Here is a 12,968-nt window from a genome sequence, read left to right as displayed (position 1 = left end):
AATGCATCCTACTGAAAAGAGCTCCGCAAACACTGCCTTACCCCTTATGCTGTGGTCCGACTCATAGTAGTACATTAGTGTTGTCTGCCGGCTCTTGCTGACATTAACAAGATATGCCTTTCAAATATCATGGCCTTTGGGACTGGGTCGAGTTACTATTTATAGAAGGTCAAGACTTCATGATAGTTTGGCTCGCAAGAGTGATAACTGAAAATAGAGCGGGTTTTAGTAGCTCTGCTGTGGCTGCCTTTGTGTCCGTTATTGCTCCAGGCTCTTGAACAGATGTGATCTACATAGACTCTGGATCACTGGTTTATAACAACTTACAGCATCACTACTTAAAAGTACATGTGAAGTGATACAGTAGCATTAAAATGTTAAATGTTCTAACACTGCTGTTCAGGTTTCAGAGCAGAGTGAGTCCTAAAGCAGTGTGGATTCCTAAAACAAAATACATCCCCTCTAATGCAGAATCTTATAAATATAGTGTTATCATTTCTATAATTCTGTATTTGCAAATTGCTGCTTATTTTTATCTTAGTGTGTTCTTTGTTTTTTTAAATTTTATTTTCACATTTAATGTTCTTTTATACAGCACCTTAGTGCTTTTTTGTACAGCACTTTGGTCAGCCTAAGCTGTGTTTAGAGTGTATAGTGTTCTATAAATAAACTTAATAGTGTCATCCTACAATATGAAAATTAGCTGATGTTTGCAGTGCTTTGCTTTTTAGGTGCAACAAAATACATAAAAAAAATATCTAATATATCATTACCATCTGTTGGCCAAGGTACCCCTGCCAACTATGGAGAGAAAAACCATTTAGCCTCTGTAGCTGCCAGATATTATCACCAGCACGTGTTCCTTTCTACAATATTAGAGAATTCTTTGCACATGCGGGCGGTGGAGAGGTAGAAAAAGATAATTTTCTGATTTTAGGTCATGTTCTTATTTTAATGATGATAATGAATAATGCCGGATCACTCAAGCCATTGTAGGTTGTCAGCTTTGTAAATGCCACATCCATCCTTACCATGTAATGGTGAAATACAAGCATGACAGAGAATACAAATTACTAAATAGTGAGATTCAGATTGTTTGTACTGCTTTGGTCAGGTTGACTAAAAATGATCAGTCAATTATAAGTTTTGACCAGTGTAAATCAAATAAAAAAGCTTAAGAGTAGCTCCTAATCCTCATTGTATTATTAAAACTGTAGATGTACAGTAAATGAAGATGTCATGTAGTAATGCCAGTCTTATATATTTGATTTAAAAGTTCCAACCTCTATCCTCAACATATGCCCCACCCTTTCCCTAATCTATACAATCTGCTCCACCCTCTACTTAATATTTATAGTGATGCCTTTAAAATGCTGAACCTGAGCCTGTGCTGTGGGCGCCTCTCTTACTGTGTGTTCGGGCCTGTAGTGTGTGCTTGCTGTCTTACTGTTTACACTCTGCCAGAGTCAGAGCCCTGAGCTGCTACAACTCGTGCCACCATGTCTAAACCCTTGTCTGACCATGATAGAAGGAAACAGATTTCAGTGCGAGGCCTCGCCGGGGTTGAAAACATTTCACAATTGAAGCTAGATTTCAACAGACATCTCCACTTTACGCTGGTCAAGGACAGAAATGTGGCTACCAGAAGGGATTACTACTTTGCTCTTGCCAACACTGTGCGGGAGCACTTGATTGGCAGGTGGATCAGAACCCAGCAGCACTACTATGAGAAAGATCCCAAAGTAAGTGAAAGTCATAACAGCACCAAGATTTACAGTAATATCAATTTCCATGAATATAGAGATTTATTAACTAACTAATAGGCTCATTTCTCAAAAGGTGTTACTCTCTTAATGCCAATAATGGCATGAACAGTATGACATAACATGTTGTGTTTGTGATAAAGTAAACTACATGTGGTTCACTATCAGTTTTCCGCATACAAAGAACAGGGGAATACTGGCAACTACATTTCATCTAAGAACTGGTTTACACCACTTCCGGATATTTATGGAAGTCTGTTGCATTGTGACCTCACTGCCTGTCCGGTAGTAAGTTAATTGTTTTTATTATAATTCTGTGCCATAAGCTGAATGTTATACTGCGTCATGAAATAACTTTTAACATTTCACACATATTTTATCAAAAGGCCATGAATCGTTTTCATAAGAGCAAGGGATTTATATTCTTCAACTGTACGTTCAACAGCCTGATATCAGTGTAAGGTCATGGCATTTAAACTTCATGGGGGCTTCTTAGCACTCTGCTGGTATGCTGCCGTTCTTATAGTGTGTTGAAACATTAAACCTCTCCATGACCTTCTGTTACCATCCTGTCTGACCATGAAGCACATTGGACTTTCTTGTGTTATATGAGCATGTGCCTCTGATGGCATCCACGTTTATATATAAGCAGCCACATACTCTATCAGAAAAGCTATATCTCAGCAACAGCTACAGAAAGAACCCTAAAACAACAATAGGAAGCTGACGTCACTAGAATAAAGCAGCAAAATTGCAAACCATTGCTGGAAAATATTACACCAAACTGTGTGTAATCACAATAGAAGGTTCAGAAGGACAGTGAAAATTGCATTTACTTTGCAGGGAAAAAATCTCCTAGCAAGATCATTAATATCTCTACTGAATAAATAAAAAGATTTTTCTTTTCTTAACATGGAAAAAATGAAAATTTCCCTGCACCTCTCGGCTTATTCTGCAGGGTTATTGTTCTTTAACTTGAGTGCCAAAGCCCTTACATATTAAGCTCAGTAGGGAGACATTTACTTCTCTTCAGAAACTGTTTGATCAGATGTCGGTGGGCTGCAACTTCTAACTCAAAATCCTTCTGACCTCCTTAATGTATCACCTTGTTCCAGTGTTCTAGACTGAAAGGTGAATCCCTTAAAGGCCTAAACATTAACCTTAAAGAGGGAGGAAATCCAAGCTCAGGATTGAGTTTTGTGCTGCATGTAAGATCATGTACTGCAAATTTACACCAACAAGATTTTTTTCTTCACAATGCTCATATGCATTCTTGAAAAGAAAAAAAAATCTAATCAGCATAATGACAAGAAAGCGGGTTTGAAGTCTGATACGATTTGAAACATACAGTCATATATAATTCAAAAGATCCTGTTAGCTACTTAGTGATATGGCTCTGTCAGTTGTATTAATTATTATTTGACATCTATAAAAAACACTTCACTCCAGACTTGAACTCCACAATGAAAGGGTATCAGGCTCAGGCTGACCTTTATAGCTACCTCTACAGGAGCTATTTTTGCCCAGGCCAAAATGTTGGTGTTATGTAACAACCAAATGAATCTGTCCCCCACTCCCTTCTCCTCTCCCATCTCTGCCTCTCCTCCTAAGCCTGTGTCCGTCCCCTCCATGTCTGAAGGGGGAAAAAAATAACAACTAAATGGCAAAGGCTAAACACAGGCTCAGGTGGCACATTTCTTTGCACTCCTAACCATGACGCTAAATTATTTACTTTAAGATTTCTTTAGAAGTCGGAGGTGGATGTTATTGTGACATTTGGCATATGATTATTACTGTGGAGACCTTTCTGTACAGTTTTTTGATATTCATTTGTTCCTTCTTCTCAAACTGTAGCGTGTGTACTACATCTCCCTTGAGTTCTACATGGGCCGCGCCCTTCAAAACACCATGGTGAACCTTGCACTGGAGAACGCCTGTGATGAGGCCATGTACCAGGTAAGACAAAGACCCTTCATTTATATCTCTTATAAAAATTTCCTTTTTCCAACCATTGTAAAAGGAGCAGCATCTCAAAAGGACTGTTTCATGAGTCCATTTTGTGTTCTGTTGTCCTCTGTAGTTGGGTCTGGACATGGAGGAACTGGAGGACATGGAGGAAGATGCTGGCTTGGGAAATGGTGGCCTGGGACGCCTTGCCGGTGAGCATCTTTTCACTCATCATATTTGATAAATTCAAAGAATGTTTACCACTGTTGACTGACTAAATAAATAATGCATCATTTTATGTAAAAGCTTGTCAAATGTTGATTTGCTTTTTTCATGTGCTGTCCCTGGTGCTCAGCCTGTTTCTTGGACTCTATGGCTTCACTGGGTCTGGCTGCCTATGGTTACGGTATTCGCTATGAATTCGGTATCTTCAATCAAAAAATTATCAATGGCTGGCAGGTTAGAAATGAAAAACAAATGTAAAAATGTGTATTCTTGTTTAAAGGCACATGAATAGCTGCTACTGTCTCTTTTTCACCTGGAATCACCTGCTGAATTTCTTTAATTTACCATTATCATGACCCTGTGTTCATTATCATTTCTATGTGTGGTTCAGCTCAAAAGCCACTAATGAGAGTTTCTCCCCACAATATAAATATATGTTATTATCCAGGTTGAGGAGGCTGATGATTGGCTGCGCTATGGCAACCCCTGGGAAAAGGCACGTCCTGAGTACATGCGTCCAGTGAACTTCTATGGCAGGACCGAGCATCACCCCGATGGTGTCAAATGGGTTGACACTCAGGTGAAAATATGATTATGAAGTGCATTAATATGAATAATAATAGAAACCTTCTGAGATGATATATTTATTTATGTCTCTTCCTGTGATGGTATTGACAGGTAGTGCTGGCTTTGCCATATGACACCCCTATCCCTGGCTACAGAAACAACGTTGTCAACACCATGAGGCTGTGGTCGGCAAAGGCGCCTTGCGATTTTAACCTCAAAGACTGTATGTGTCTGGCAGACATCAAACATTTGAAATCATGATACAGCTGTTAAATGAGCTTGAATGAAAGGATTTTATGCATGTTTGTTTTCCTTTACAGTCAATGTCGGTGGCTACATTCAAGCTGTTTTGGACAGAAACTTGGCTGAGAACATCTCCCGTGTGCTGTATCCCAACGACAATGTAAGAAAATTTGTCTATTATCTTTTCATCCAACCGAACTGCACTCATAGGATGGCCATGCACATTGTAAACCTGGATTAGAGAAAATAAGAAGAAATATGAAATGTTGAACGTTATAGGGGTTGTCGACTGTAAGGCTCCTATATGACTGTAGGGCTCATCTTAATTCAGGTGGATTTCCATAATTTGGACCCCCACTAGTCCTTTGTCTTCAGCTAGAGCCACTGTGTGCTTTTTCAGCTTCCTCTGAAGATGTCTTTTATAGCTAACATAAGAAATGCCCACCATGTGCTGACTTCCTGAAGGCTCAAGAGGGAGGATTTGGGAGATAACCATCTAGCTCGAGCTATAACTCATGTCATGTCTGGTAATTTATGTCTGTGCAAGAGAGAGCAGAAACAGTCGTGGGCCAGATATTATTTTTTTAATTCAGTTCAGTCAGTTTTACAATAGACTGCTGTTCTATCATAGTTTATTTTTTAACAATATAGAAAACCCAGAAACAATTAGTTGATTCACCGTATAGTACAGGAGAAGCTCCCAGGCAGTTTCGACTTAGGTTAGCTGTTTAGGTTTAATTACTAATGTTAACTAGCATGTTAGTTAGCAATAATTAGCCTGTGCTTATGTTATCTCCTTACATATACCTACGCTCTCCGTCTCTGTAAGATTCGGAATGATTGAGATTTCTCTTGGCACAGCTACCAGAAGACTCTTTCAGACACGTTGCTCACGTCACATCTACATTGTATCTCTCAGTTGGAGTCTCAGTAAAGCAAGAGATCACCGGAAAAGTGCTTCTAATAGCCTTCCCTCGTCTCCGTCCAGAGCAACGGGGTCTATTGGTCCATTATATATATGTCAATGCTCAAAGCCCGTTGCACACACCATTCCGAGGAAACATGTCGTTCAGGAAACCGTAGCAAAACAGTGCACACCGTTTTGAGATTGAACGTGCCCCAGGGCAAGACTTTGGGCATGCATGCGGATTGTAGCAAGCGCAATTAAAATACATAATTTTAAAATTATACAATAGGCTAATATATCCAGCCACTGACCCAAAATTGTAAATAATGATAAATAACAGCAGCAACCGACGGTTTTTATGTCATGCCTTAATCCAGAAACACATTCATTTCTAAATTACTACCACTAAAACACACACTTTTTCTGTTTCCAGGACGTGGGGCAAAGGTAATATTTCCTGAGCTGTCTTTTTTTAAATCCCCTTACTATACACACTATTTGATAACAAAACTTTGCCTTAATCACATCATGGTCTCTTCTATTTTGGCAAAACAAATGTGAAATTAAACATTATTTTTAAGGTTGCTCTGGATCAAAACATAGAAAACGGAATTCAACTTCCATAAATATCTCAAATAATTGTTGGAGGAAACGTTACACAATGTATGCACAGATTTAATTGCATTAATTGCATTAGCATACAACTGTATATTATAGATGGGTGTTTGATGTTATGCTAAAATGATTATAACTGCATGCTAATTATACTACAGGTATTTGTTATAGAGCATACTTCTGTGCCAAGGTTTGGGTAATTATTTCATTAAAATGGAAAGATTTTAGTTGTCCATGCGTGAATACATGTCACTAATATGCTAAAGGATATGTTTAATGAATACAAAACCTATTCATGTTTGCCTGCAGACTAGAAACAGACAAATATATGTCTTTATCCTCAGTTCTTTGAAGGAAAGGAGCTCCGTCTGAAGCAGGAATACTTTGTGGTGTCTGCCACCCTGCAAGACATCATCCGTCGTTTCAAGGTCTCTAAGTTTGGCTCCAGGGAGATTGCTCGCACAGACTTCAGCAAACTGCCTGACAAGGTGAGGCGAAAAACTCAACAAAATAGTTTGTGTCACAAATGAAAAGATTCCCCTCTGATGTTCTCTCTGTGCTTTTGTTAAATTGCCTTTGTCGGTGTGTTGAACTGTCGGTGTGTTGAACAGGTTGTACTGTAGGTGGGTTTTATTGTATTTTAGGAGAATTCTGTTTTGACATTTAATAATGTTCTGCATATTCAGGTTGCCATCCAGCTGAATGACACTCACCCAGCCATGGCTATTCCTGAGCTAATGAGGGTTCTGGTTGATGAGGAGAAACTTGAATGGGAAAAGGTGAGGAAGAGCAACACTGGTGTGCCAGCTAAACTGAATTTCTCATAGCTTCATAGTTTTATCTTTCAAATTTTCAACATATTTTCAAACACATTTTAGTGTTTAAGATACTTTTCTTGCTTTGCTTCATGTTACAGTGTTTTTACAATTTAGTGTAGTTTATAAACTATTTACCGCCATCATCATACTGTCTTGCATAAATGTATGTATTTCCTCTCGCTGGTGTTTAGGCATGGGACATCTGTGTGCGTACCTGTGCCTACACCAATCACACCGTCCTTCCCGAAGCTCTGGAGCGCTGGCCAGTCGATCTGTTTGCTTATCTGCTGCCTCGTCACCTGGAAATTATATATGAGATCAACCGTCGCCACCTGGAGGTTAGTACCGCACATTGCAACACGTTATCATTTCCATAATGCCTTGCATACTATGTGTATTTATGGCAGCGGAGGTTATGTTCTCTGTGTTTTAGTTGCAATATAGTAATAAAGTCTTGCAATAGAATAGCCCTCTGTACTTTCATCTGCGTGGTTGAACACAATGTATAAGTTAAGGTAGGTGGATGATGTCAACGCTTAAAGTGGGACTTTTATAAAGTAAAAAGAGTTTAATTGAAATTAAACAACGTGAGACTAGAAAAGCAGAATAAACAAGAAGCACCGTAACTCTGATATTTTATGTTTTGTCTGAAGAGACCACAGAAAAACCTATTAAGATGCAAGGAATGACTTTAAAGATTAGCATGAGGACCTAAAGGCTTTACATCAAAGAACAAAATGGTTTTTATTTGCTTTTAATTGCAACATCTGTCAGAATGAATAGCCCATGTTCCTGCTGAATGGACAGATGAATATTTCTGACATGAAGGGGTAGGCAGGATTTGTAAGCTGTAACTCAACAATACACTGAGTTTCATTACACACTGATGGAAATTGTCCTGTTGCTGCTCATTTGATATTTTTCTAGAATATCTGTGTTGACCTACTTTAATATGTATGGGAATAGAAATCTACCATTCAGCAAGCAAAAATAAAAACAGAATCTATGAGTTATGTTTTGCTTCTTTTTAACTTTGCAGAGAGTTGCTGCCAAGTATCCTGGTGATCATAATCGTCTATGCCGCATGTCCCTCATTGAGGAAGGCGGACAAAAGAAGATCAACATGGCCCATTTGTGCATTGTGGGTTCCCATGCTGTCAACGGCGTGGCCCAGATTCACTCTGACATTCTCAAAGCTACTGTGTATGTCCCTACAATAAACATTTTTTCATATTCTGTAGTGCTAAATCACAGAAATACAGTACATGTATGTTGTAGTATTTGTTTCATTAATCCCCAGGTCTTTATGATTTCATGGGCTACTGCATCATCTGTGTTTTCTGATATATGTGATGCTTCACTGCCTGCAGTTTCAAGGACTTCTATGAAATGGAGCCACATAAGTTCCAAAACAAGACCAACGGCATCACTCCTCGCCGCTGGCTGGTCATGTGCAACCCAGGGCTGGCTGAGGTCATCGCCGAGGTTAGCTGTGTTTTAACATGCACACTTTACACAAACAACATTGTGAATACCTGTAGCTTTTATTTACTCTTTTTGCATTTTTGTTAACAGAGAATCGGTGAGGACTTCATCCGTGACCTCGACCAGCTGAAGGGTCTCTGCAAGTACGTGAATGATGAGGCTTTCATTCGTGATGTTGCCAAAGTGAAGCAGGTGAAGTATTATTTGATCTCAACTTTGCAATTACAGTTATGTGTGAGTTAGGTGATACTCATGATTACATAGTCAGACTTTATTATAGCTGGCAATAGCGCAAAGCAATCATTGCTTTTTAATGGTAACATGCCCAGATTAGTCCACGTTTTTACTGTACATACAATCAGGCAGCAGAACCAACCTGCAGAGCTGTGATCACAGCCTCCAGTAACAGATTTTACTGTCGCCTCTGCACAATATATGAAAGTCAAGGAGTTTGTTTTCTTTGACACATGGCATATGTTGTTATGTGTTTCTCTATTGTATCTTATAGAATTGTTTTTCCAGAATTCTGAATGTGTCTTTTTTTGGCACATACAAATAACCACACAAATTGAAGTTGTGTTTTATATAATGACACTGTTTGGATAAAGTAGGAAAACAAGATGAAGTTTGCTGTCCACTTGGAGGAGCACTATAAGGTGAAGATCAACCCCAACTCCATGTTTGACCTACAAGTCAAGAGAATCCACGAATACAAGAGACAGCTGCTGAACTGTCTGCACATCATCACCTACTATAACCGTAAGAGCACATAAGAGCAATCTTTTCAATTCAACTATACTAATAACACATAATAATACTGTGGTTTTTAGAATGATTTCAGGGGCAGAATGTGTGTCTGTGCGTGTGTGTGTGTGTGTGTGTGACACACACACACACTGTGTCAGAGCCACACACACACACACACACACACACACACACACACACACACACACTTAAAGCAACTCCTGTAATCGCTTCATATCTCCGCCAGGCATCAAGAAGGAGCCTAACAAGCAGTGGACTCCAAGAACTATCATGATTGGAGGAAAGGTTTGTAGTTTAAGCAAGCAACTGGGCTTTAAAAACAAACTCACCCTCACAATTCAGGATCAATTCATTTAACACGCTTTCTCCAACTTTTCCTTTCATGCAGGCTGCTCCTGGATACCACACTGCCAAGATGATTATCCGCCTGATCACAGCTATTGGCGAGGTGGTCAACAATGATCCTGTGGTCGGGGACCGTCTCAAAGTCATCTTTTTGGAGAATTACAGAGTCACACTGGCAGAGAGAGGTAATTTCCAAATAATCGACTTCTTCCCACTCTTTTTTCCTCTCTCTTTGTATCTGTTCTCATGCTCATCATCCGGCTCATTTCCTCCTCTGCAGTTGTGCCCAGTCAGTATTTTTTTTTATTTTATTTTAACGCAAAATGCTTATTAGAGTCATCAACCCTCTACTTCTGTCATCTTTTCAGTCATTCCTGCATCCGACCTGTCAGAGCAGATCTCCACAGCTGGCACTGAGGCCTCTGGCACCGGCAACATGAAGTTCATGTTGAATGGTGCTCTAACCATTGGTACCATGGATGGAGCCAATGTTGAGATGGCCGAGGAGGCTGGCATGGACAACATTTTCATCTTCGGCATGAGGGTGGATGACGTTGATGCACTTGACAAGAAAGGGTAAGGAAGGCGATTCCAGGATTTCTTAGGTGGGGTGGCACAGGGAGGACCAATAATCTGTCATGGGGGGCCCGGGGTCTTAGAAATTTAGGAAATATTAGATAGATACAACACAATGTAATTCTGCTAAATAAAACATCACATTCATTATTAATTTCACTTGTTTTAATTTAAAAAGAAATTGTATATGCAAATACAATAAACATTTTCTATAAGCTCAGTCTGCCACATAAAAAAAAAAAGTGCTGGCTCCATGGTATCAGAATTGTGGATAGTCATCATGGAAACATTAATTGGTCATGTGACAAGGGATGGGAAAATTGACAGAACAAGTGACAGTACTCTGGTCCAATGGAACTCACAATTGTCAGATTGACAGCACTCTAGCCCAATGGATTGGGGGGAATCATATTTCACGGTGGGCCGGTGCCACCCCATGCCCCCCTTCTAGCCTTGCCCCTGCCCTTCATAAGTGCAAACGTATTTACATTTTGCACTTCTACCTCAAACGTATTTTGTTCTGCAGCTAATAAAACCTGTTCAGCGTGTGATATTGCCTCTTCACCACACAGATTTTCACATTTGAGCAAGGTGATACACAGCTGCAAGTCCCCAAATATGTTTTCTACAAACTTAAAAAGAATTCATCCCTGTCTTTTTATTTGTGCCACAACAGTATGTAATGTCTTTGCATATAAGAACAGAGTGTGTTACCTGTTATCAGATTCATTTAGTGAAATATCTCCAAGATAGTCCAACTGTCAAGACCTTTTGATATGAATGTAGTGAGCACCACACGCTCTGACAATCCGGCAGCTTTACACTCTCTCACAGAGGTTTTGTTATTGATCAATTTCACCAGACGTCAAGTGTTTTTTCCACCCAAGCTCACAGTAAAAGGTGCAACCTTGTCAAACCTGTTGATACTATATATGTATAGGCACTGAAAACCATGCCTTCATTAATTAGCCAGTTACAACAGCAACAAGCTTGTGCTTCTGTTTTTTTTGAACATGTATTTTGTTTATTTTTGGTCCTGCTTAGTTACCACGCTGAAGAGTACTACAACCGCCTGCCTGAGTTAAAACAGGCTATTGACCAGATTGCTGGAGGCTTTTTTAGCCTAAAGCAGCCTGACCTGTTTAAGGAAATTGTCAACATGCTGATGCATCATGACAGGTAAAGACACATCTAATATTACCAGCCTGCGGCGCACAGATGCGTACATACATACAAATGAAGTGAAAGTGAATGTGTATAAACTTGCATGCTGGTGCCTGAAAAGAAAAAAAAGAAAACAACTCACACTCTTTTGCATGCACACATGCATTCAGTACACCTAACATGCACACACAAACACTGTGTGCATTCACATTGCATTATATAGCTTGTTCATTGAGTTAATTGCATTCTTTTATGCACAGATTTAAGGTCTTTGCTGACTATGAAGACTATATCAAATGCCAGGAGAAAGTCAATGCTCTTTACAAGGTATGTTCATTAAAAAGCTACATTAACCACGTGGGTCTTTTATGCATTTATGGCAGAACTTTAATTAGTATATTATAAGTATAACCACTAATGGAAGGGGACTCAGAGCTACTAATCCTATTAATTACTGATGTTATTATACTCTGATTAACTTTATCAATCATTGACATCCTCTCATCAGAACCCCAAGGAATGGACCAAGAAGGTGATTTACAACATTGCCGGATGTGGCAAATTCTCCAGTGATCGCACCATTGCCCAGTATGCTCGTGAGATCTGGGGCATGGAGCCCACACTTGAGAAACTCCCCGCCCCTGATGATAAGCACTAAACTGTCCACATGATGGCACAACACCCCAACTTTCCCCGCTTGTATCACAACACGGCCACCTTAAGAACCCACATAGTAGATACTGTGCGTCTGGTAAAAGCCCCCAAAAAACCTGTGTCTAAAAGGGATTAGCATTAAATGCTTCCACTTTACTACATTGTGTCTTACACAAACTCTTGACTCTGGCTTAGTTTACGTTCTTCATACCTGCAGATTCCCAATATCCAGGTTACAGTGGATAAAGAGTGGTGGGCTTTGTGAATTTATTGGTAATATTTTTTTATTCAAAAATATAATACATACTCTTGTATGTCCACTCAGACCCATTCTGAATAAAAATCTTAAATACAATGACAGCCTGGGTAACTTTTTCTAGCTGTTCCCATTCTATTTCTGGGAAAGCCAGGTATTTCCAGATGATATATTTAAAGGTAGAACATTTAGTCAGTATGGCTTTACTGTTTGTAAACAGACTGTTCAAAGTTGGCCCTTGGTCGAGTGAACTATAGACTACACAAGATAAGAGAAAGAGAGATTAGATACAACTTTTGTCTGTTCACACAGAAATTTGTCTTGCAACGCCTGCACAGACAATCAACATATAACATAAAAAACACAAGATTAATAAATAATCTGTATGGTCACCCTCCAGTAATCATCAACAAGACACGATACAATATAAACATCTGAAGACACCTTTCCGTTATGCACACATACAGTACACAGAGATACATTCCACATCTAAAAGAAGAGATGGAGCCCTGTACAAAGCACTAATCGGAGATAAAAAAGACTCCTTTGTTATTGTTTTGCAGCGATTATGCGCTAAATAAATAAAACACAACCACACACGTGGAATGTGCCACATTGCCTGATGAATGAATGCAGAG

General features: G+C 39.4%; 1 protein-coding gene across 2 annotated transcripts; it reads left to right on the top strand.

Moving 5' to 3' along the window:
• The first annotated feature begins 1,383 nt into the window (after positions 1-1,383).
• Positions 1,384-12,429, top strand: pygma (phosphorylase, glycogen, muscle A). Of its 2 annotated transcripts, none has more exons than XM_028594768.1 (20): positions 1,384-1,742; positions 3,618-3,719; positions 3,844-3,922; positions 4,066-4,169; positions 4,384-4,515; positions 4,614-4,725; positions 4,823-4,905; positions 6,612-6,755; positions 6,954-7,046; positions 7,277-7,423; positions 8,125-8,288; positions 8,456-8,570; positions 8,661-8,762; positions 9,182-9,329; positions 9,562-9,620; positions 9,724-9,865; positions 10,049-10,256; positions 11,301-11,435; positions 11,681-11,747; positions 11,929-12,429. In XM_028594768.1, exons 1-20 carry the CDS (start codon positions 1,500-1,502, stop codon positions 12,076-12,078), a joined length of 2,529 nt encoding a protein of 842 aa, XP_028450569.1. In that variant the 5' UTR covers positions 1,384-1,499; the 3' UTR covers positions 12,079-12,429. The 2 variants fall into 2 exon arrangements, with proteins under 2 accessions (XP_028450569.1, XP_028450570.1); XM_028594769.1 differs by lacking the exon at positions 1,384-1,742 and adding an exon at positions 3,432-3,449.
• The last annotated feature ends 539 nt before the right edge of the window (positions 12,430-12,968 follow it).

Source organism: Perca flavescens, chromosome 13 (assembly GCF_004354835.1).
Source record: "Perca flavescens isolate YP-PL-M2 chromosome 13, PFLA_1.0, whole genome shotgun sequence".
NCBI lineage: Eukaryota > Metazoa > Chordata > Actinopteri > Perciformes > Percidae > Perca > Perca flavescens.
Note: the sequence above shows the minus strand (reverse complement) of the source record. Positions and strands in the feature narration are given on the sequence as shown.

Excerpts from the sequence above, each read along its gene's own strand:
- pygma (XM_028594768.1), top strand. The coding sequence starts at position 1,500 with ATGTCTAAACCCTTGTCTGACCATGATAGAAGGAAACAGATTTCAGTG. Across the intron at positions 8,571-8,660 it reads TGGCTGAGGTCATCGCCGAG|AGAATCGGTGAGGACTTCAT; the intron begins GTTAGCTGTGTT and ends TTTTGTTAACAG. Across the intron at positions 10,257-11,300 it reads GATGCACTTGACAAGAAAGG|TTACCACGCTGAAGAGTACT; the intron begins GTAAGGAAGGCG and ends GGTCCTGCTTAG.